Here is a 21554-nt window from a genome sequence, read left to right on the forward strand (position 1 = left end):
AAGTGCTTGGTTTCACAAATACTGGGGATGTGAGGGTGGGGAAAAAAGGGAAAAAATCTCAAAGGAAAATTGAACAATTATGTCTGTTGGAGATCAATATCTTCCCTGCTTCCTTTCTCATTCAATTGTTGTGGTTGTCTGGAGTGGGCTGGTATTTCCACCTTCAGGATGCTGAAGGTTATTAGGGTGGGATGGGTGGTCTTAGTGGTAGAACTCCTGGAGGTGGGGTATAGCACTTGCCAATCCCCATTGGAAGATCCCCAGGAATCTCCTTTGGGGTCCACTCATGTGATGTGGGCACCTGATCTTAGTTCCTTACATTGCTTGTGGTCCCCACAGTTCCTGTTCTCTAATTTAGTCTCTAAACTGTATCTCTCTCACCCCTGCCCTTTCTACTTTGCATTCAGGAATCTCTCTCTCCAGAGGTCCTGGGGGCTGAGCACAGGGATCTGCATGACTGTTGTGGAGAGATGTTTTGTATAGAGCATTTTAGGACTTAGCATTGAGAGCTGGGGGCCAGCCAAGAAGCTGCAAGCACTGGGCTAGGTTGGTGGCCTGGGGATGGGGAGGGTCGGGGTGTTGGGCCCGTGTCCCAAGATAGGAGTTACCCCAAATAAAGATGGCAACTAGGGTATCTGAAATTTCTTTTCTTTGCTCTCCATTTTATTCTGTAATTCCCAGGAAAAGCTTAGCTTCACTTTCTTATAATACCACTCATTGCAGTTAGTTTCTAAGTTATAATTTTTCTGCTGGTCATATTAAATGTAATGTTCTGGTTGCAACTGCATGCTTAGCCATAGTTATGAATTATCATTCAGATTTAGGAACAAAGAGTTTCTTCTGAAATTCAGGAATGATAGTGAATTTTTTTCAATTTCTTTAAGAAATTTCAAAATTTCCACATTAATAGAAATATATCTTTTTCAATGAAGTTGAGATACCATTTCTGTTTTGCTCTGAGTTCATCAAACTTCCCCCACATTAAGCTAAGAAAGCTGAAATAATGATCAAGAGTGATAAACTGGATTTAGGAATTGTGTGGAGCCATAAATGTCATTACAAAGGATAAATCCAAATTTCATTCTCTCCAGAGTAGAATAGCTATGGAGATGAAGAGAATCTTTTGAGGTAGCTATAATTTCAGCACAGTGGTTGACTCACATTATGTAAAATAAAATGCTATAATTCATTGAAAAGTAGCCTTACTGATATGCATATTCATGACTTAAGTGATAAAGTAATTTTCATATGAGAGACATTATTCTCTTTAGAAACTGGGTCATGTACAAGTCATTCAAACTTTGTTGCACAAAAAGGACAACATGTATCCTTGCAAGTTGCTTGTTCACCATCACTTTATTCTCCCCATCTCTGGGAGTGGAATGGTTACTTATCTTGCTGTGCTGATATGAGAGTTGATTTAAAATAGCATGTATAAAAATCCCTCAGGACAATTCTGAGGACAAAGTAAAAATACAAAAAAATCACTAAGTTAATTTTCATGATTTTTATTGCTGCATGGTGACTTCTACCTTTAGAAATGCTAGGGCACATAGGGAAAGACTGCTTATTAGAACCATGGCAGAATTCGAAGTAATGATGAATTTTATATGTATATTTGTCCTTTCTAGTCCATTCTAAGACATTACATTTATATTAATATAATGCATAATTATTGAATGATAAAATTATGCTTCAATTTATATGATTACATTAAATTATGTAAGTCATATTTTTTATCATGTTCTGAATTTTCTATAATGTATTCATTAGCAAATTCCTTGCATATTTTCTTAGTATAAGGTAGAAGAAGGGGAATGATAAAGAAATATATCCTCAATAAAATGAGGAAATCATAATGGGAACTATGATTAAGGAATTGAACGATTTTTCATATAAGATATTAATTCTTATAAAGCCAGAGTTATTGTGTCAGAGGCCAACAGAGACAGTTCACAGATAGTCTAATTAATATTTCAGATGCAACTGGATCAAATCTTTAAAAGACTAAATTAAAGCAGTCATTTTCATAGAGGAAATTGTAAGTTGCAGAACAGGGCCCTCATACTGAGTCTCTGACTACCAACTGATGATGATTTTCATCTCTGATGCTGATTGGTTCTTCAACACTAAGATTACCAAATCTAACATCAAACAAATGAACACCTTGGTTGTTATTATTTGGGATGTAGGTGATAAGGGCCATTGTTCTCACTGAGTGGCACTTGCCTGATCCTCTGTCATCCATCCTCTCCTGTTCTCCAGCATGGTGTGTCTGTGGCTTCCCAGATGCTCCTGTATGGCAGCTCTGACTGTGATACTGATGCTGCTGAGCCCTCCTGTGGGTTTGGCCAGGGATACCCGCCGTAAGTGCACACCTTGGGTGCTGAGCTGATATTGGGGGATGGGGGAAGGATGGGAGTTAACTTTCACACTTTGTCCAGGCAAAATCCTTCAAAAATGTGTGAGTTTTCTCTGTATCTGCTTATCTTTATCACATGAGTCTCAAATTACACACTTACACACACACGCATACACACACACACACACACACACACACACGTATACAAGCCCAGATGCTGTCCTCTCTAGGAGACCTGTGCAGAGGACCTCTATATACAACATTTCTTCCCAGCTCCCTGAAGTGGAACCTCTCTAGCATCACATCATATTTCCTCAGAGACTTGAGGAGACTTAGAAATAATGATGTTTTAAAAATTCCCCTATAGCACTTCCCTTTATTGTGTTCAATTATGCCAGAAACAAGGAAGAAAGAATTCTCTGAAAATTTTTATGGGAGTCTAAGGGAATTGGAAGGGTTTCTTTTGGAGGATCCTGTGTTATATCCTCACCAGCATCCATGTGGTTGCCACCTCTGTCTCATGTGTGAGGATATAACAAGAGGTATCCTCCATTATCTTCTCTTTCTTCCCAAACTTCAGTGTTTATGAAGTATAAACATTCAGTACTGAATCCCTGTACTGCAGATGCTCCAAGGAAAGTTAGTTTTAATGCTCTCTCTTTCTCCTATGGAAAGCACCCTGAAACTCAAGCAGAGCACTTAGACCTTGGAATAAACCTGTAGTTAATGAGCATCTTCTGAAAAAAATAGGTTAGTACTCTTTAAGATTCTTTTAACTTTTTCTTTTCTTCTTTCCTTCCTTCTTCCCTTCCTTCTTTCCTTAGACAAGTTTTCACTATGTTGCACAGGCTGGCTGAACACATGGGCTGAGACTATCCTCCTTCCTCAACCTCCCAAGTCGCTAGGATTACAGGCGAGGGCCTCCATGACTGGTTTATGAGTCTGTTTTGAATCTTTCTATACCATCAGTTTCCCCTACACCTCCCATGTCTCTGAATTGAGCCTACAGGAAGGAATTCAACAGTATAATATAAAGTATATGACATTCTATTTTTGAAAATCAAGAGTACTCAAAATCATAAGTTTCATATGGTTCAAATTATAATTCTGACCAGGGGTACAGAGAGTGTGAAGGTTGTTATTGTCTCATGGGATGAGAGTCAGTAAGTAAAGGGAACTCATTGATCTACTGGAGTTTTTCCCCAAATTGTTACCTACCTAGTACCCTCTATTATCCTTAATTAGCCATGTCTGGTTACCCTATTCTTTCCCCAGAGATGTCATTATCTTAGTCTGCTTTGTACTTCTATGACAGAAAACCTAAGAATGTCTATTTGATGAAGGCAGAGATTTATTACTTATAGATCTGGAGACTAGAAAGTCTAATATCAAGGGGTTTTAGCTGAGGTGTGCCTGCTTTCTATATCATCCCAAGGAGCAAAGAGGAAAACAAATGTGCGTGAGAGCATGAGAGAGATTATTCTTTTTATAACAAATGCAAATTCATGATAATAAATCCACTCCCATGAAAAAGTTCATTAATCCATTCTTTAGGACAATTCCCTCATGACCTAATCACTTCTTAAACGTTCCATCTCTCAACACTTTTCATTTGTGCATAGTGTTATTGTGCATGAACTTTTTAAGAGAGATATTCATACCATAACATTCATCCCTGGTCCCCCAAATTCATCTCCTTCTCCCATATAAACTTTATTTATACCGTACCCATCACCCCGAACACTTAACTTATTGCACTATCAACTCAAAAGTCCAAAGTCCAGAGTCTCATTAGTTCAGATATGGGCCAGATTCATGCCAGGATTCATACTGAGCAAATTTCCCTCCAGCTCTGAAGCCTCTGAAGTCTCTTTCCAAAAGATAATCATGAGACAGGCCTGGAATAGGTATTCTCATTCCAAAATGGAGAAGTAGGCAAGATGAAGGTATTAACTGGTCCCAATGTGGAAAACAGCATTAATTCTAAATTCTGGAGAAAAATCTTTGACTCCATGTCCCACATGATACTCTGGGTGGAGTGGCCCCCCAGGGCCTCGGGCAGCCATGCCGTCTTGGCTTTGCTGGGCTTAATGTCTCCAGCAGCTCTTATGATGAAGTCTAGTGCCTAAGCCTTCCCAGGATTGAATTTCCCACATTTCTGTGGTCTCAAGGGCTATACTACATTACCTTAATGAGAACTCTGTGGTGGCCTCTGCTCTATGATTCCTCTGGTTCATACTATAGTGGGGGATCTCTGTTTTAGTTCTGTTCATGCAACATGCCTCTTACTGGGTCCCCAAGCTGTCCAGTGAATCCTTTGAAATCTAGTTGAAGACTATCATGGCTCTGCAGTTCTTGCACTCAGGGCACCCACAGAATTATCATGACACCGATGCAGGCAAATTAAAGCTTGCACTTTCTGGAGTGGTAGGTGAAACCACATCCAAACTCACTTGAACCCTGGATTGGGAGGATAAGGGGCACTCTGCTAGAACTCACAGAGCAGAGTCCCAAAGCAGTAAAAGCTGAGGTCCCATGGGCACTTCTCTGAAAACCTTGCCTTCAGGTCTTAGCTTGACTAGAAAACTTCTGAAATGATTCAGAGCCATTCTGCTATGGTCTCAATGACTCAAACCTGGTTTCATTTTATCCATATTAATCTCTTTAGAAAAGAGTGGCTTGTCCACACCTTTGTATTCTCTCCTGAACATGCTTTTTATTATTTACATGGCCTTACTGGGAATTTTCCAAATGTTTCCATTTTGTTTCTCATTTAATTATCAATTGTGGTTTTAAATCATTTGTCTTCTCTCACTTTAGTATAAACAGCCAAAATAATTTATTGCCTGAATATTTCTTTTGACATCCTAATTCATTCATCTAAAGTCCTGCTTTCCACAGAGTCTAGGATATGAACATCATCCCAACAAGTTCCTTGCCACTGTATTATACTCCAGTTTCCAACACCTTGTTCCTCATGTCCATCTGAAACCTCATCAGCATGGTCCTAATTTGTGTTTCTAACAACATTCTAATCACAATAAGTCTAGTAATCCCTGTCAATCAAAATTCATTTAAAATAGGCTCAAGAGAAAAGAAGAGGCTTCATCTAAAAAACAAAAAAATAGCAAGTTTGCAAACCAGGGAGTTAAAATGAACATGTACTGCAAAGTAACAAAGAGAGGGAGGGGTTAACTTATAGAGGAATTTCCAGCCCAAGTTCTTACTGTGGTCCACTTTATGCAAATGAGGGTTACAACTGTGCTCATTCCTGATTGGTTCATATTTACATATAGCTGTAGGTCATAGTTCATTGGTAAAATTCAGGCAGCAAAATGAGAATTCCCAAAATATGTTTGTCTTGGCAATTGAAACAAGAGCAGTAGGTCCATAATGTTCAGGTTGTGGTTCTCCCCAGAACACAGACCATGTGTATGACACCCAGTCAACAAATGACTGCAAGATTTCTTTCTGAATTCAAGCCCAATTATTCATCTGAGATCCTCCTTGGAAATTCAGCCTTTCTTAAAGGAAACATTCCTCCCTTTTGATGGAAACTTGTCATTGGGCAGCATTTTGATTGAATAAAGCATTTGTGTCCCACCATGATACCAGAGTCATTTGTTACCTTCTCTGGATGAAGCCTGTCCCACTTCTATATCCAGATGGATGGGCAGTGACCAACTGAACAATCGGAGCCATATACTAATGAGGGGCATCCTGATAGATATTTGTCACATCTAAATCAAAGTCTCTTGGTTAGAACTGGCTCCATTTTCTAGCTGGAGAGAGCCCAGAATGTTTAGGCTGACTTAATAGGATTCTGGTGGGATTCTCTTATATTCATCTGTTAAAATAGGCTGAATAATTTTGACAGAGGGGAAACAAATATTTGACTCCAATATGAAGAGAATAATTTAAAACTATAGGGTAGAACCCAAGAGGGAGTCAATGTCAAATGATACTGAACTGAAAATATCTGAGAATTAGAAGTTTAACCAGCTAAGGGGACTTTTGAAGGTATTCCTTTTAGGGACTTAGCCAATTGTAAGGTTTGGAAGGTTCCAAATCAACCTGTCTAGAAGTATTTATACAAGTACAGCATAAGATACGTGATACAGCACAGATACCACTCTTTGCAGCAAAGAGGTAATTTAATGCAACGTGGTTACCCAGGTCTACATAGGGGAATCCTACTATCTCCATTGGGCTTACTGAGCTGAGTGGTAGAATAGGTGGTTCTCCTGAGTACAGGAAAAGTTTTTGATGATAGTGACAACTCCTGGCCAGGATCCCAATATTCTTCTTGCCAATCTCCTGTGATGAAACCCACCTGGTAAACCACACCCTTGAAATGTTCACTGCTGTCAAACTCATAATCCAACAGGTTGTCATCATGGTGATCACCTGTAATAGTGGAAGTTCTCTTTATTCCAGGATAAAGACCTTAAGTATTGTGAATGGGGTTATAAGTTGTCCTAGAAGAAAAGTTCCTCCCGTTTTCCAAGTCCTGGGATACTTATGGATCCAAGAAGCATCTTTTTGCCCAGGAACAAAAAGATCCTTTGGGGGTACACAAAATGCCATTTAAATTATTTAAATTAATAAAAATTGATATTGAAATAGGTTCTACTGTCATGGTTAACTAAAAAGAACCAATATAAATAAATAAATAAATAAATAAATAAATAAAGAATTGTTTGGAAGAGAGGAAAATATGGAATTATACCTTAGTTTAGTAACATTGTGTTTACAACTCTTAATACTGATCTTCCTGTTCAGTATTTTTCTATAAAAAGCCCAACATGAGTTTTGGTCACACCAAACAGTCGAGGTATTGTTACAGATTTTTATAAGATAAAATAAGGGTGACAGTTGGGCAGAGGAGACAGGAACAAATTGTTTCAACTATTCCAAGCAGGTATCCTTTCAGGATTGGATCATTTCTAACTCACTTTGTGAATCATTTGAAACTGCAGGATTATAAAATTAGGAGAATATATTTCTACATGAATAGCAATTGACTTTTTTTCAAATAAATGTGTAAGTGTGAGCATTTGAGAAATTGTAAGTGGGTATAGATATTGGCTCATTACATTTGCTGAAAGATCCAGTGGGAGAGTGGTGACTTATCCAGCAATTGCCATCAGTTTAAACAGTCGTGTGTTTATCATTTTCCTTTCAACCACGGAGGAAGTATCTTGGGGCTTTATTGGCCTATGGCATAAATTTGGTTTGCACAGGGGGTAAAAATTGGAGAACTTTTAGAGGCCATAACATGTAGGGCCTCCTGCGAGATAGTTGCTTGGTTAGTGGCTTCAATTATCTTATTTCTTTTACTTTCTTCTTTCTGGGCCAATGAGTGACCCTGTACTTTAATGAAAGGTAGAGTTCCTGGAGCCTTACCACCATCCAAAAGGTAAAGAACAAGCATTTTATCTTTTATTTGTTGAAAAATAAAAGTTCAAAATTCTGGGGCTGGGTCTGTAGCTCAGTTTTAAAGCACTTGCCTTGCATGTGTGAGGCACTGGGTTTGATCCTCAGCACCACATCTACAACTAAACCATTTATATGTGTTAAAAATTCTCTCAGCTTCCAGAATGTGGCAGTCATGCCTTACCACAAAGGCAAGTCCTCTGTGGATAAACATTCGCAGTCTTTTTAGCTAGGAGTTATGCTTTGGTGAGATGGTGGGGTTTGTCTCATGCAGTTAAGGCCTCAAAAGGAGCTCAGGTGATAGTATCATCAAGGGAGACTGGCATATCCAACTTGGTGGTGACTCATTGGTCCTCTGAGATCAGAACTATTTGCAAACAGTTATAGTTTGTATTATATGAGTGGGTTTCTTGTAGATCTATTTATTGGTTGAGAATTTGTGGTCTAGTTATGTCATAAGAAACGTCATTTTCCAGGGAAGAAAAGAAAATGGCAAGGTTGATCAGATTAAATTGGGTGATGGTAAATTCAGATGAGGAGAGGAAGAGGATCTCAGAGAAGGTGATAAGCAGAGAGGGCTGGGCATAGTGAGAGTTCAGGAGGGCTCTCACAGTAAAGAATATAGATGGTGAGGGAAGATCCCATGACATTCTTCTCTGTGGCTTTAATGAGAATGGAGTTGGTAGCAATCACCTTTAGATAGGGAGAGAATCACTGGCTCACTTGGGTTAGTTACTGACTATCATGCCCTAGTGACCTGTTCTGTCCTCCATGGGGTTGAGTAAGGATCCTTAGGGCATTTCCTTTCCAATTTTAAATGAACACATGAAAAGGGAGATGGTAATTGGATTGTTCCAAGTGTCATCTAAGTTCAACTGTTTTTTGGTTTTTTTTATCCTTGATGGATGTTTTTCCATCAAGGGTTCATTAGAGGGTCCAAGAGAGAATTTTTTCCAATAAATTATGAAGGGCTCAGGACCACAAAAAGAAGTTTGGCAGCCAGCTCTCTAAGATACCTGCAAATCCTAAAATTCCTCTGTTAGGTTCCCTTTGTTGTAACAAATACCTGAGATAAAGCAATTCAAAAAGAGGAAAGAATTGTTTGGGCTCATAATTTTGGAGATTTTAGTCCATGTTTAGTTGGCCCATTGCTTTTGGACCTGCATGAGGCATTCCATCGTGGTGAGAGCACAGTGTAGAGGAAGCTGCTTACCTCATAGCAGTTGTGAAGTAAAGACATAGAGGAAAGGGCTGGGAACCCTATCATGGGAATGTTCCCAGTGACCTTACTTCTTCTGATTTGCCTCCACTTTCTATAGGTTCTACATCTCCTAATAGCACTACAGCTGGTGACCAATCCCTTAACTTATGGGCCTGTGTGGGACATTTATCCAAACCATAGTATTCTTGGAGTTGAATTTTATTGTAGGAACAAGGGAAAGCTAAAATGACTAGAAAGCATGACAGGTCATTCACTCCTTGTATGTCAAGAGGCAACCCAAACCCTTGACAGAAGTCTAGCAGAATTGTTATTTTTTCCTTTGAAACTTTAAGCCCTCTAAATCAGATTATGAAGTAAGTGAATGCGTCAGTCAGGTAAGTTTCTTAGAAGGAAGAATATAAAAGCAAATAATGGGGTGGGGAGATCCCATGGGAATGAAAGGGAGATCAGCGGAGTAGAGGAAGGAGATTGGAGGAGAGGGAAGAGGGACAGGAAAAGGGAAGAAATGAAGAATAAAATCAAATTATGCTGTGTACATATATGAGTATACCACAGTGAATGCCACTGTTATGCATATCTATAAAGCACCAATTAAAATGATAAATAAATAAAAATAAGCCTAGAAGAGTAGAAGAAGGGAAACAGGGGGTTGGAGGAAGGAATGGGAAGGGAATTACTGGGGACTGAAATGAAGTAAATTACATACCATGCATGTATGATTATGTCAAAATGAATGACACTATTATGTATAACCATAATACTCTAATAAAAGGATTTTTTAAAAAACAGATAATCCATAAATTGGGGTAGGGTCAAAGGATAGAGGAAGGAGACTTCAGCTAAATCAGCATGAAAAATAGGTAAGTGAGGCTTTCAGTATACCCTTGGGGAAGGAGGGAAGGACTATCCAAGAATATTGTGGGCCCTTCCAGATGAAGGCAAAGAGGCAGCTACTGTCAAGCTATATTGATACACTGAAGAAAGCATTGCAGAAATTAATATCTTCAAAATATTTGCTCTTAGGGGAAATATTGAACAGCAAGCTATGAGGGTCAGGAACCACTTAGTATTGAGGGAAAATAACTATGTTCTTAATAGTGTTGATATCCTGCACAAATATCCATCCTTTCCATTAGATTTGCAAATATGTTGGATGGAGAATTGCAAGGGTTGGTGCGGGAAATGACGTTTCTTATGTATAAAGTTATCCACTAAGGATTGTATGTCAGCCAAGGACTCAGGATTTAATAAGCATTGCTTGCCTGGGGAAGAGCTTATTATGATCCATCTGTATTTTAGTTGGCGATGCTAAAAGAGTATGCCCAACATTAAGATTGTTATGTGCCAGAGGCTTTCAGGCAATTCCTTGAGGATAGAATGAGTACTGTTAAAAGATTACAGGGTAGCTGAACATCTGGGTAGGGGCTAGTTTTATAAGGCCAGAGTCTTATCATGGGATGAATTCTAGTGTCATTTTCCCTTTTGGGAGAAAGAGATATGGGCCTGATGTATTTCCAGAAAATCCATTTCCAAACCACATATGGGTATGGATGGAAAGAGTAAGGAACAGTAAGTGCACAAGAGAGAACCTAAGTTGATGGAAGCGAGTAGGGATTTGGAACTTCTATACATTTGTTAGCACTCCCCACCAACTGGATAAATTCAGAAACTCAAGAATGGGAAGGTAAAAGTGTGTTGGAATTAAGGACGGATAGATTCAGCCCCAATGTCAACTAGAGCTCTGACTAACTTATCCCCAAGTTTAATATCTAATTCCATTAGTTTTTTTTGGTTTTAAGTAGGGGGAATATTCTCTGAATGTCCCTGGAACAGCACTAATTTTGTTGAACAGAAGGGGGATATAGCCTTATGAGAGTTTAATAAGTTTGTATTCTTAAATACAAACAGAGTTTTGTAACCACTGTTTGTATTTAAGACAGTCCTATTAAAAATTACCTGTAAGCACCAAAAAAGGCAGCATTGATCTGAGATGCAGGGGTGTTTGGGTGGCCCTCTATGCTTGTGGTCATTAGAGAGTCTTTAGTTGGGTGGTTCTCTCCTGGAAATCTAAGGCTCTGTAACTCTAGATTCTTTTTCTAGGTTCTTTGACCACTAGGTAGCTAGGGAAGCTATTTCATGGGTACAGTCTGCTGCCCAACTGAGATAATGTTTGATTCAGGTGCTGAGAGTCTCAAGAAAGTTTGGCTACAAAGATCAAGTTAAATAAGTTTGTTGAAAGGTTTGTGTTATGATTTAGGTATGAGATGTCCCCCAAAAACTCATATCTGTGAGACAATGCAAGAAAGTATAGAGATGAAATGATTGGATTTCTACCTAATCAGTTCATAAATAAATAATCCCTTGATAGGGATTAACTAGATGGTAACTGTAGGCAGGTAGGTTGTGGCTGAAGGAGGTGGGTCCCTGGGTCACACATTTGGGTATATATTTTGTCCTTGCTGAACAAAGCTCTCTCAACTTCCTGGTGCCAAGTCCCTAGTTGCTTTCCTCTGCCACATCCTTCTGCCATGATATTCTGCCTCACCTCAAGCCCTGAGGAATGGGGTCAGCCTTCTATGGACTGACACCTCTGAAACCATGAGATCCAAATAAAAAAGTAAATAAATAAACTTTTCCTCCTCTATAATTGTTTTTGTCAGGTCTTCTCGTGACAGCAGCATAAAAAGAAAAAAAAATCTGACTAAAACAGTTTATCAAATCTATTATAATAATCAAGAACTGACTTGTCCTTTTTTGAGTGCAATGCTAATGGTTTTGCAATACACCTGGTCGGGGCAAAATCAAAGGAGTGGCCCTTACTAGGCTGTTGCTGTTCTTTGTGTCTTGTTGGTTCCTAGTCTGTCAGCTACTTAAGAAACACTAAGGGGACTTTCCCATCCACAGCTGACACACACGCCTGGCCATGTGGATAAATTGGTAAAGATCTAAAAATCCAGGTTAGTAAGTGCTAGTGATCAGGCTAAAACATCAGTCAAGGTCAAGAGAATGGTTTGGGGGTTTAGAAAATCTTTGACTCTGGCTAAAATTTCTAATTTAGTCTGAGGAGTGTAGGCAACATGTCTGCTTCCATTTCCTGTCATTTAAATGTTAAAGGGGGCTCCTAGGGAAGGACTAGAGGAATAGAAGTGGGAAACATGGGGAGGTTAAGAAGGGAGGTTCAGAGTGTATGGAAGGGGGAGTGATGGGAGTGGTAGATGGAGGAAAAGAGGCAGATGATGGACAGGAAGAGACAGTGGTGGCAGCATTTGCCATGGAGGCACCCTTAATGTGATTTCTGTTATTGCAAGTACTAGTTACTTACTATAATTTACCGATCTCTTCCTTTAATTTGTAATTATTAACCTTGAGAAAGGTAGCAAAAGATTATTTGGCTCATTTAGAAATTTTGAAATACCAATCAAGGAACATGCTTCCTCTGAAAGGCTCGGTATTGTCTCTTTTGTACTTAAGTCAGCACATAGACACATTTTAGAGTTGTGAAAGTCCCAGGCAAAGTTTGTGTTATCTTGAGTTTTCTGGTTCCAGAGATTTAGCCAGCTACAATTTCCTGAACCATAAATATTAGTTAAAAAGCCAGATGGAAAACCAGGAGTGATCTTATCAACAGAAAAATGTAAGAACATGGGTTTCTTATTTGTACTCACCTAATGAGGCCTATCAGATGAAATTAAACTTAATGAAATTATTCCTTGTACTTCAAATCCTCTTTTCACTATGTAGTTCTTCCAACTCAAAGCAGGAAAAAAGAATAAATGCATCTTACTATCTAATTAGGTGTGGAAGAGATACAGTGTGTCATCGAAATAAAAGAATGTTGGCACTTGAACCCCTTCTTACTTTCCAGAATCTCCATGATGATCAATTCCTGAAAACTTGAGTTTGTTCTTTTAGACCAAATTACTTCTCAGAGCATCTTTTATGTACTGGGCTCTCTTCAGGACTCAGAGAATTCTATTTCAATAACATGGAAAGGCCCTGACTCTCTTGATCTCATCTAATGATAGAGGAGAAGCTTAATAAAGAAGAAAACTTCACAGAGTAATAAGTGCTCTGGAAAAAAAGACATCAGGGTGATGGGACAGAGAAACAGGATTCATCCACTTCAGCTCAAGTGTCTCGGGGGCCCTCCCAAAGAAGGGGACATTTAGCTGAGAATAGAAGAAGCCTGTCAAGTGATTACATAAAGAACCAGTGTTCCAGGTAAAGGGAACAGGGGAAAGGCTGAATTGTGGGAAGACATATGCTGTGTTTGAGGGAAACAAAGAAGGCTAGAGTGGCTGAAGTATGGTGAGCAAGGTGTGCCCTTGGGGAAAGCAGGAGGCACAGGATGGGGAGGATGGGACAGGAAGCGATCAGCCCTTTCATGTTACATCCTGATGGCCAGCGAGAAATTCCAGTTTTATTTAAACAGACATGAAAAGCCACAGGGAGGTTTGAGGAGATTTAATTTAAATTTCTTTTAAAAAGTAATTGCAGCTCCCATGAAGAGATGGTATTGTTGGGGCTCACACTTGGAGGCAGGGAAACTGCTTAGGAGCACAGTGGAATTCTCCAGTGAAAGCAAGCTTGTAGCTTCATGGAGTGCAGTTGTGGTGAAGACTGTGATGAAGGTCAAGTGGACAGTCTGGGTAAATTGTAGCATAAGTGTTAATGGTTTAAACAAAGACCACAGGGTAGGAAATCAAGCTTGTCCCTAGGATTTTGTCTTCATGGTGGTGCTACCTACTGAGATAGGGAAGACTGAAAGAAGATGGGATTTCAAGTGCGGGGTTAGAATAAAGGTTTCATTCAAGTTAAGCCTGCCGTGATTTTTTTTGGATTTTATGTGGAGCTACCAAGAAGTTAGTAGAAGGTAAGACACTGCAGTTCAGGATGAGACCTAGGCTACAGGGATATTTTTTAGTGTCATCAACACATGTTCTCTGTTAAAATTCCAGAAACGTGGAAGAGGTTACATGGGGAGAGAGACTGTCAGTAGAAAACAAGAAGACAGGGCCAGCAACTGGTACCAAAAAGAGGACCAGTGATGTTTTAGCGAATGTGATGCATGGAAGCCAAGGAAAGTAGACTTTTCTCAAGGGGAGAGAGTGGCCAGTGGGGGTGAGACACCAGAGGAAGTAAAGGGACAACATGACAGAGAAGCAAGCTCTAGATGGGTTGGACTTGACCTTTGCAGTCAGTAGACTATTCAAGGTAGAAACTGGATTTAACTTTTTGAAGAGAGAGTTGGAGCTGAACACATGAGGCTGGAGTAGAGATGACTGTTCCCAGTGGATGGTCTCAGGGAAGGATTGTGCCCTGGCACCTTGGAGTCAGCTAGACCTAAAGAAACAGAGTAAAGATTCCAAATGGAAGTGAGAGGACTTGAGAACCAGACAGAGATGGTGAGTCCTTAGCAAGGAAGCACTGAAGGTCTCTTGGCAGCACTGACTGGTTATAAAAAAAATAAAATATTTGCACAGCCAGTTTTTGTTAGCAATTTAGAAATTGCTAGTTATCACACTATCGATGAGAATGGATTGATGAACAACATAATCTGGTCTCTGTCATTATAGAGTCTTGTAGCATTTTGCAGGCCTATTATACATTTTAACATGTCATTCCAGTAGCCATTCCATCATATATACAGCAATTAAAACTCTGGAATATATAATATGGAATTTATCTATGGAATCTAAAACTCACATGTATAAGTAACTTGACCAGTATCACATAGTTAGTGCTAAAACCCAGATTACACTGCAGATCAGTCTATGCGGAAGACCCCTCTCTTCTGTCTCAGCACATTTATCATGTGTTGGGTTCATATATGCTGCATGACTATAAATACACCAAAGTTTCTGCCCTTACATGCTCAAAGTGGTGATTAGTGATAAAATTGATGAAAAATAATTGCCAAATCATGTTGAGGTATTGGATGTTCTACGAAGTTAAGAATACAAAAGTCTATGAGTTTGCTTTCATGGGGGCTATAAAAATGAAATGGTAATAAATATTTTATCACGTGAACAGCACTAGGGAGAGTTTGTAATTAATGTAACACTTAACAATGTTTCTGTAAGGAACATGTCATTATTAAATCCATTTTAGAGGTAAAGAAAAAGGATAATAGATGTCAAAAATTGACCCAAGTGGAAAAGTGCATTTTGAGATTCACATTTTCTGATTCTAGAGACTGAGTTTTTAATCACCATTAGTGAACAGTACCTAAGTGGGATCTGGAGTATTGATAAAGTTTCTCATGTTTGTATGGACCTAAATATGTCTTAGGATGAGAGAAAATTCAATCCCTGAAAGCTCTCATATTTACAAGAAATTTTAATTCATTTTGCATTTGTAATTGAAAAGTTTGACATGGGTTCATATTATGTGCAGGCACTCATGAGCATGTGTTGATGAAAACAAAGAATTTTAAATTCCATTTCTTCTTCTTTGGCTAAGGTTTCCAGATAAAATACAGGATGCTCAGTTAAGTATGTATTTCTGATAAATAATAATAATTAAACTGAGCAAATATAAACTGACCATTTGTATTAGCTAACCTTGCCAACCCTAAGTTGGGCACATGATCATACAGACATAATGAGAATATGAACTAATAGTGTTAACCACAGTTAACAGTGATATGGACAGGTAACAATGAACAGAATTTCACTCTTTTACCTTTATCATCTGTCAAGAAGGTACTTAGAGAATTTGTGAGTATAGAGAATTTGTTGCATAGACCTGTGTGATCCTGAATTCACTCCTGAATACCTTCATTCTCCAGAGCAAAAGAAGCTCTGTGAAGGTCACTACACCAAGTCTAGAAATCTACTCATTTCTTGTAAACTGTTTACATGAGCTTAGCAACTTCTCAGTTTCTCTCCTTCATGAAGACTTGATTATAAACCTAAGAGTACTATGCCTGGCCAAACCTGGTAATTGTAGGAGTATTGGCATCTGGAGATTGAAAGTTAGAACACAAGCCATTGAAACCATTAATAGGCATGAAATGTCTTGTCTACTGTGGGCAAGTAGTGGACCAGTGGCAGAGACAATAGGGGAGAAGATGATATGAAGTATAAGTTAATATGGCTTGTGACTGGCTCACAAGGCAAAGAAATCTGCTAAATGATTGCAGGTTTAATTTCTGAGTAACTGCAGTATTGTATTTGTAAACCAAAATATTTTTCAATTTATATATGTGTGTATATATATATATATATGTTTGTGTATATATATGTATCGGTTTCAGTTATATGTATCTACATATAAATTTTACATATATAAATGTGTAATTTTTATACACACACAACTTCTATACTCAAAAGTAAAGAAATGAAAGGACTAAAAATTCAGTTATAAACTTGAGTTAAATTAGCAGTTTCTACATAAAACATGTGCACCAACTACCCTGTGATGATAATGTGTTACAGTGAGAGACAACAACTTTAATCATTACAATGAGGAAGAGGAAGTTTACAAGAAGGCTGATTAATATGGTTGAAAGCTATTATTGAAAGGTTGACTGAAAATAATAGACTGTATTTATGAATTTTGAGGTTACTATTAATCCTTAAATAAGATGGAGAGTTACAGGGAAGTTTTACACAAAGCAGAAAATATGAACTTAATTGTATTCAAAGAAATTATTTAAGATTTTTTATTGACATATATTTATAATCAAATCAGTGTAAAACATTTCTTTCTCTTGAAGCACTAATTATTCTTATCTGTTGGCAATTTTATACTTTTCTAGTCATTTTGAAATATATCATAAATTGTTTTGACCCTACGGTGCTATAGAAAAAACAGAACTAATTCCTAAATATGTCATAGATTCTTGTAATCAGTAGTTACTCTACTGTACTATAGGAAAACCAGAATTAACTTATCCTCTCCAATTGTTTTGGGGCCCCTTGCTGAACTTCTTTCTACATGCTTTTTTGACCACTTTTCAATTTCACTCTTCTTGACTTATTAGTTTCCACCAATGGGTAGAACATGTGGTATTTGTTTTTCTGTGTATGGCTTATTTCCCTTCACACAATGACCTCTGGTTCCATGCAGATTACTGAAAATGATAGGATTTCATTCTTTTTAAAGATTGAGTAATATTCCATTGTGTATATATTCTATATTTTCTTTATCTATTCATTCACTGGTAGGCATCTAGGTTGATTCCATATTTTGGCTACTGTAAATAGTACTGCTCTAAGAGTGCAAGGATCTTTTTGATAAAGTAATTTCATCCCCTTTAAATGTGTATATACATTAGTGGGGTTTCTGGATCATACAGTAGTACTAATTTCAGTTTTTTGAGGAATCTCCACTCTGGTTTCCATAATGGCTGTACTGATTTACTTTCCCACCAACACAGTCTATGGGTTTCCCTTTGTCCACATTCTCTCCAGCATTTGTTATCTTTTGTCCTTTTGATTGTAGGCAGTCTTACTGGGGCAATCGTGGTTTTCATATGCATTTCCCTGATGATTAGTGACACTGAGATTTTTTATATACTTAATTGGCCATTTCAATGTCTTCTTTTGAGAAGTGTCTATTTAGTTGTTTAGCCCATTTTAAAATTGGATTATTAGGGTTTTATGGTTTTGGGTTTTTCTTTTTCTTTCCTTTTTGGTCTTCAGTTTTTTTAAAATTCCTTATGTATTCTAGATATTAATCCTTTATCAGATAAATAGTTTGCAAATGTTTTCTCCCCTTTTATTGGTTGTCTCTTAGTTTTATTATTTCCTTTACTGTGCAGAAGCTTCTTAGTTTGATATAATCCCATTTCTCTCTTTTTATTCTTGTTGCTTTTGCCTTTGATATCCTATGCTACACCAATGTCCTGAAGTATTTCCTCTATGTTTTCTTGTAGCAATGTCATAGTTTCAGGCATTACATTTAGGTTTTGGACCCATATTGAGATGATTTCTGTGTACAGTGAGAAGAAGGAATCTATTTTCATTCTTCTACATATATATATGTGTATGTATATAATTTTGCCAGCACTGTTTTCTGAAGACAAAGTCTTTACCCCACTATACGTTCTTGGTGTCTTGTCAAAAAAACATTAGTTGGTTCTCTGAATGTGGATTAATATCTGTGCTCTCTACTCTGTTCCATTAGTTAATGCGTCTATTATTATGCCAGTAGCTTTTTGTTGTTTTGTTTGTTTTGTTTTGTTTTCTTGGTTTTTTTTTCAATGGGGGTTACAATAAATCCATATATGTGTTTTGAAGTCAGGGTTGGTGAATGCCTGTAGCTTTGGTTTTGGTTTTTTATTGTTGCTCAGGATCACTTTGAGTATTCTGGGTCTTTTGTGGTTCCTTATAAATTCTAGGGCTTTAAAAAAAACTCCATGAAGAGAGTGTTTGGTATTTGATGGAAAGTACCTTGAATCTATAGATTGCTTTGGGTAGTATCAATTTAATGATACATATTCTTCTGATCCATGAACAAGGTTAGCTTTACTTTTTTGTATGCTCTCTATAATTTCTTTCATTAGTTTTATAATTGTCATAGAACCCCTTTTCTTCCTTGATTATATTTATTCCTAAATATTAGTCTTTGTAGCTATTTTGAGTGGGTTTGCTTAATCAAGCTTATTATTGGTATACAAAATGCTAATGTTTAGCTGGACACAGTAGTGTATGCCTGCAATCCCATCTACCAAGAAGACTGAGGCAGGAGAATTGCAAGTTTGAGGGCAGTCTAGGCCAATCTCAAAACAGAAAGGGCTGGGATTATACTTCAGTGTACAGTGCTTGCCTAGCATGTGAAAGGCTCTTGTTTTAATCTCCAGTACTAAAATCAATCAATCAGTCAATCAATGAATCATTCATTCAATCTACTGTTTCTTACATATGGATTTTGTATCCTGCAACTTGAGTGAATTCATTTATCGGTTCTAACAATTTTGTCATGGATTATTTAGGTTTTTCTATGTATAAAATCATGTCATCTGTAAACATTTATCACTTAACTTCTTTCTTTCCAATTTGAATGTCCTTTTTTAAAAAAATTCTATTGCTAAATTGCTTTTGCAATAATATATTAAATAAGAGTGGTTGATCTGGACATCCTTGTCTTGTTCCTGATCTTAGAAGAAATGGTTTCAACTTTTCCTCATTTGGTATGATTTTGCTATGGGTTCTCCAAATATAGCCTTTAGTATTTTGAGGTTTGTTTCTTCTCTACCTAATTTGTTGAGAGTTTTCCTCAGGAAGGGATGCTGAATCTTATCAAATTCTCTTTCCATCTATTCAAATGATTATGTGGATTCTTCCTTCATTCTGTTCATATGTTTTATCATAATTATTAATTTGTGAATATTGAACCCTAGTGTTATGGTTTAGATATGAGATGTCTCTCAAAGCTCATGAGTGAGACAATACTAGAATATTCAGAGGTGAAATGATTGGGTTATGAAAGCCCTAACCTAATTGGTGCATTAATCCACTTGAATGGATTAACTGGGTGGTAACTCTAGGCAGGTCGAGTATGGCTGGAGGAGATAGGACACTGGGGCTACCTTTGGGGTATATATTTTGTCTCTGGTGAGCAGGACTCTCTTGGTTTCCTGATTGGCATATCTCAAGCTGATTTCCTCCACCATGCCCTTCTGCCATGATGTTCTGCCTCACCTAGGGATCAGAGCAATGAAATCAGCCATCTGTAGACTGATTCTTCTGAAACCAAGAGCATCAAATAAGCCTTTCCTCCTATAAAATTATTCTTCTTAGGTCCTTTGCTCATAGTGGTGAAAAAGTTGACAAAAACATCTGGGATGAATTCACTTAATAAAGATGTTTGATATTTTTACATGCTGTTAAATTTAGTTTGCTAGTATTTTATTGCATTTATGTTCATTAGATATCCAAGTCTATAGTTTCTCTCTCTCATACCATTGTCTACTTTTGGTATCAGGATAATGCTGGACTCATAAAAAATGTTAGAAATTTTCTTACATTTCCACTTTTTGTAATAGTTTAAGAACTGGAATTAGTTTTTTTCAAAAGTTTTGCAGGATTCATCAGTAAAACTATTAGATCCTACACTTTTTTTAGGTGGGAGATTTTTATCTCATTAAATCTTATTACTCAGTATTGGTCTGTTTAGATTTTCCATGTATTCTGATTCAATTTTAGTAGGTTGTATATGTTCATGAATTTAAGCATGTCTTCTAGGTTTTCTAATTCTTCATAGTAGTTTCTGTAGATACTTTATAATTCTGCCTTTTTATTTCTGATTTTATTTATTTGATAATTTCCTCATTTTTCTTGTTTTGTCTAGTTGGAGGTTTATCAATTTTATTTATCCTTTCAAAACACCATCTCTTTGTTTCTTTGATCTTTTGTATTATTATTTTAGTTTTGATCATATTTACTTATGCTCTGATTTTATTTTATTTCTTTACTTCTACTGATTTTGTTTGTTCTTCGTTTTCTAAGTTCATGAGCTTCATTGTTAGGTTATTTGAGATCTTTCTTTCTTTTTTTCTTATGTATGCATGTAATGCAATAATCTTCCCTCTCAGTACTGCTTTTGCTGCATCCCATAGATTACATTGTCATTTTATTTGTTTCTAGAAATTTTTTACTTTCCTTTTAATTTCTTCAGTTTCCCATTGATCATTTAGGAGCATGTTATTCAATTTCCATGTATTTTTATAATTTTCATTTTTCTTCTTGTTATTGATTGTAGATTTACTCCACTATGGTCTGAGAAGATACATGACATGATTTCAATTCTTATAAATTTATTGAGGCTTGATTCATAGACTAGCAAAGAATCTATCCTGGAGAATGTTCCAAAGGCTGATGAGATAATCCATACTCTAGTACTATTGGATGAAATGTTTTGTAAACGATTTGTAGGTCCATTTGCCCTATAGTATGGTTCAAATCAGAGGTTTAATTGTTTATTTTCCATCTGGATGATTGAGGAGAGTGGGGATATTGAATATCCCAACTGTTATTATATTAGAATCAATCTCTCCATTTAGATCCCATGTGAGATCCCATGTGAGATCCCATGTTAGATGCATATACATTTGCAATCTTCTTGCCAAATTGATCTTTGTATTAATGCATAAAGACTTTCTTTGTCTGGTTTTACAGCTTTTGGCTTAAAGTCTGCTTTACTTATTCACTATTGGTTTTAATTTCTGTGATATGTCTTGATATATCTTTTGATAACACTTCGCTTTTAGTCTATGTGCATCTTCACCAGTGAAGAGAGTTTCTTGTAGGTAGCATATAATTGGGCCTTCCTCTAAATTGATTCAGCCAGTCTATGTCTTTTGATTGAAGGATTTAATCCATTTACACTCAGGGTTATTGTTGATAGGTATGGACTTCTTGCTGTTACCTCATTAATTGCATTTTGCTTGTTTTGTATTTTTGTTGTTGTTTTCTCTTTCTTATATCTTACTTATTTTGTGATTTGGTGGTTTTCTGTCTTAATAAGGTTTGATTCTCTTTAACTTTCATGGATCTTTTTTTCTAGTGAGTTTTTTATATTTATGTT

At 37.2% G+C, this 21554-nt stretch overlaps 1 protein-coding gene across 1 annotated transcript in view; it reads left to right on the forward strand.

Annotated features, from left to right (window-relative positions):
• The first annotated feature begins 2197 nt into the window (after nt 1-2197).
• The window catches only part of LOC114099246 (HLA class II histocompatibility antigen, DRB1 beta chain-like), a 35088-nt gene continuing 15731 nt past the window's right edge, over nt 2198-21554 (forward strand). The window contains exon 1 of the mRNA XM_027943487.2: nt 2198-2366. Within this exon, the coding sequence (XP_027799288.1) occupies nt 2267-2366 (100 nt within the window). The 5' untranslated portion in view covers nt 2198-2266. The remainder of the gene's footprint in view (nt 2367-21554) is intronic.

The sequence above is a fragment of the Marmota flaviventris genome, chromosome 6 (assembly GCF_047511675.1).
Source record: "Marmota flaviventris isolate mMarFla1 chromosome 6, mMarFla1.hap1, whole genome shotgun sequence".
In the NCBI taxonomy this organism is placed as follows: Eukaryota; Metazoa; Chordata; class Mammalia; order Rodentia; family Sciuridae; genus Marmota; species Marmota flaviventris.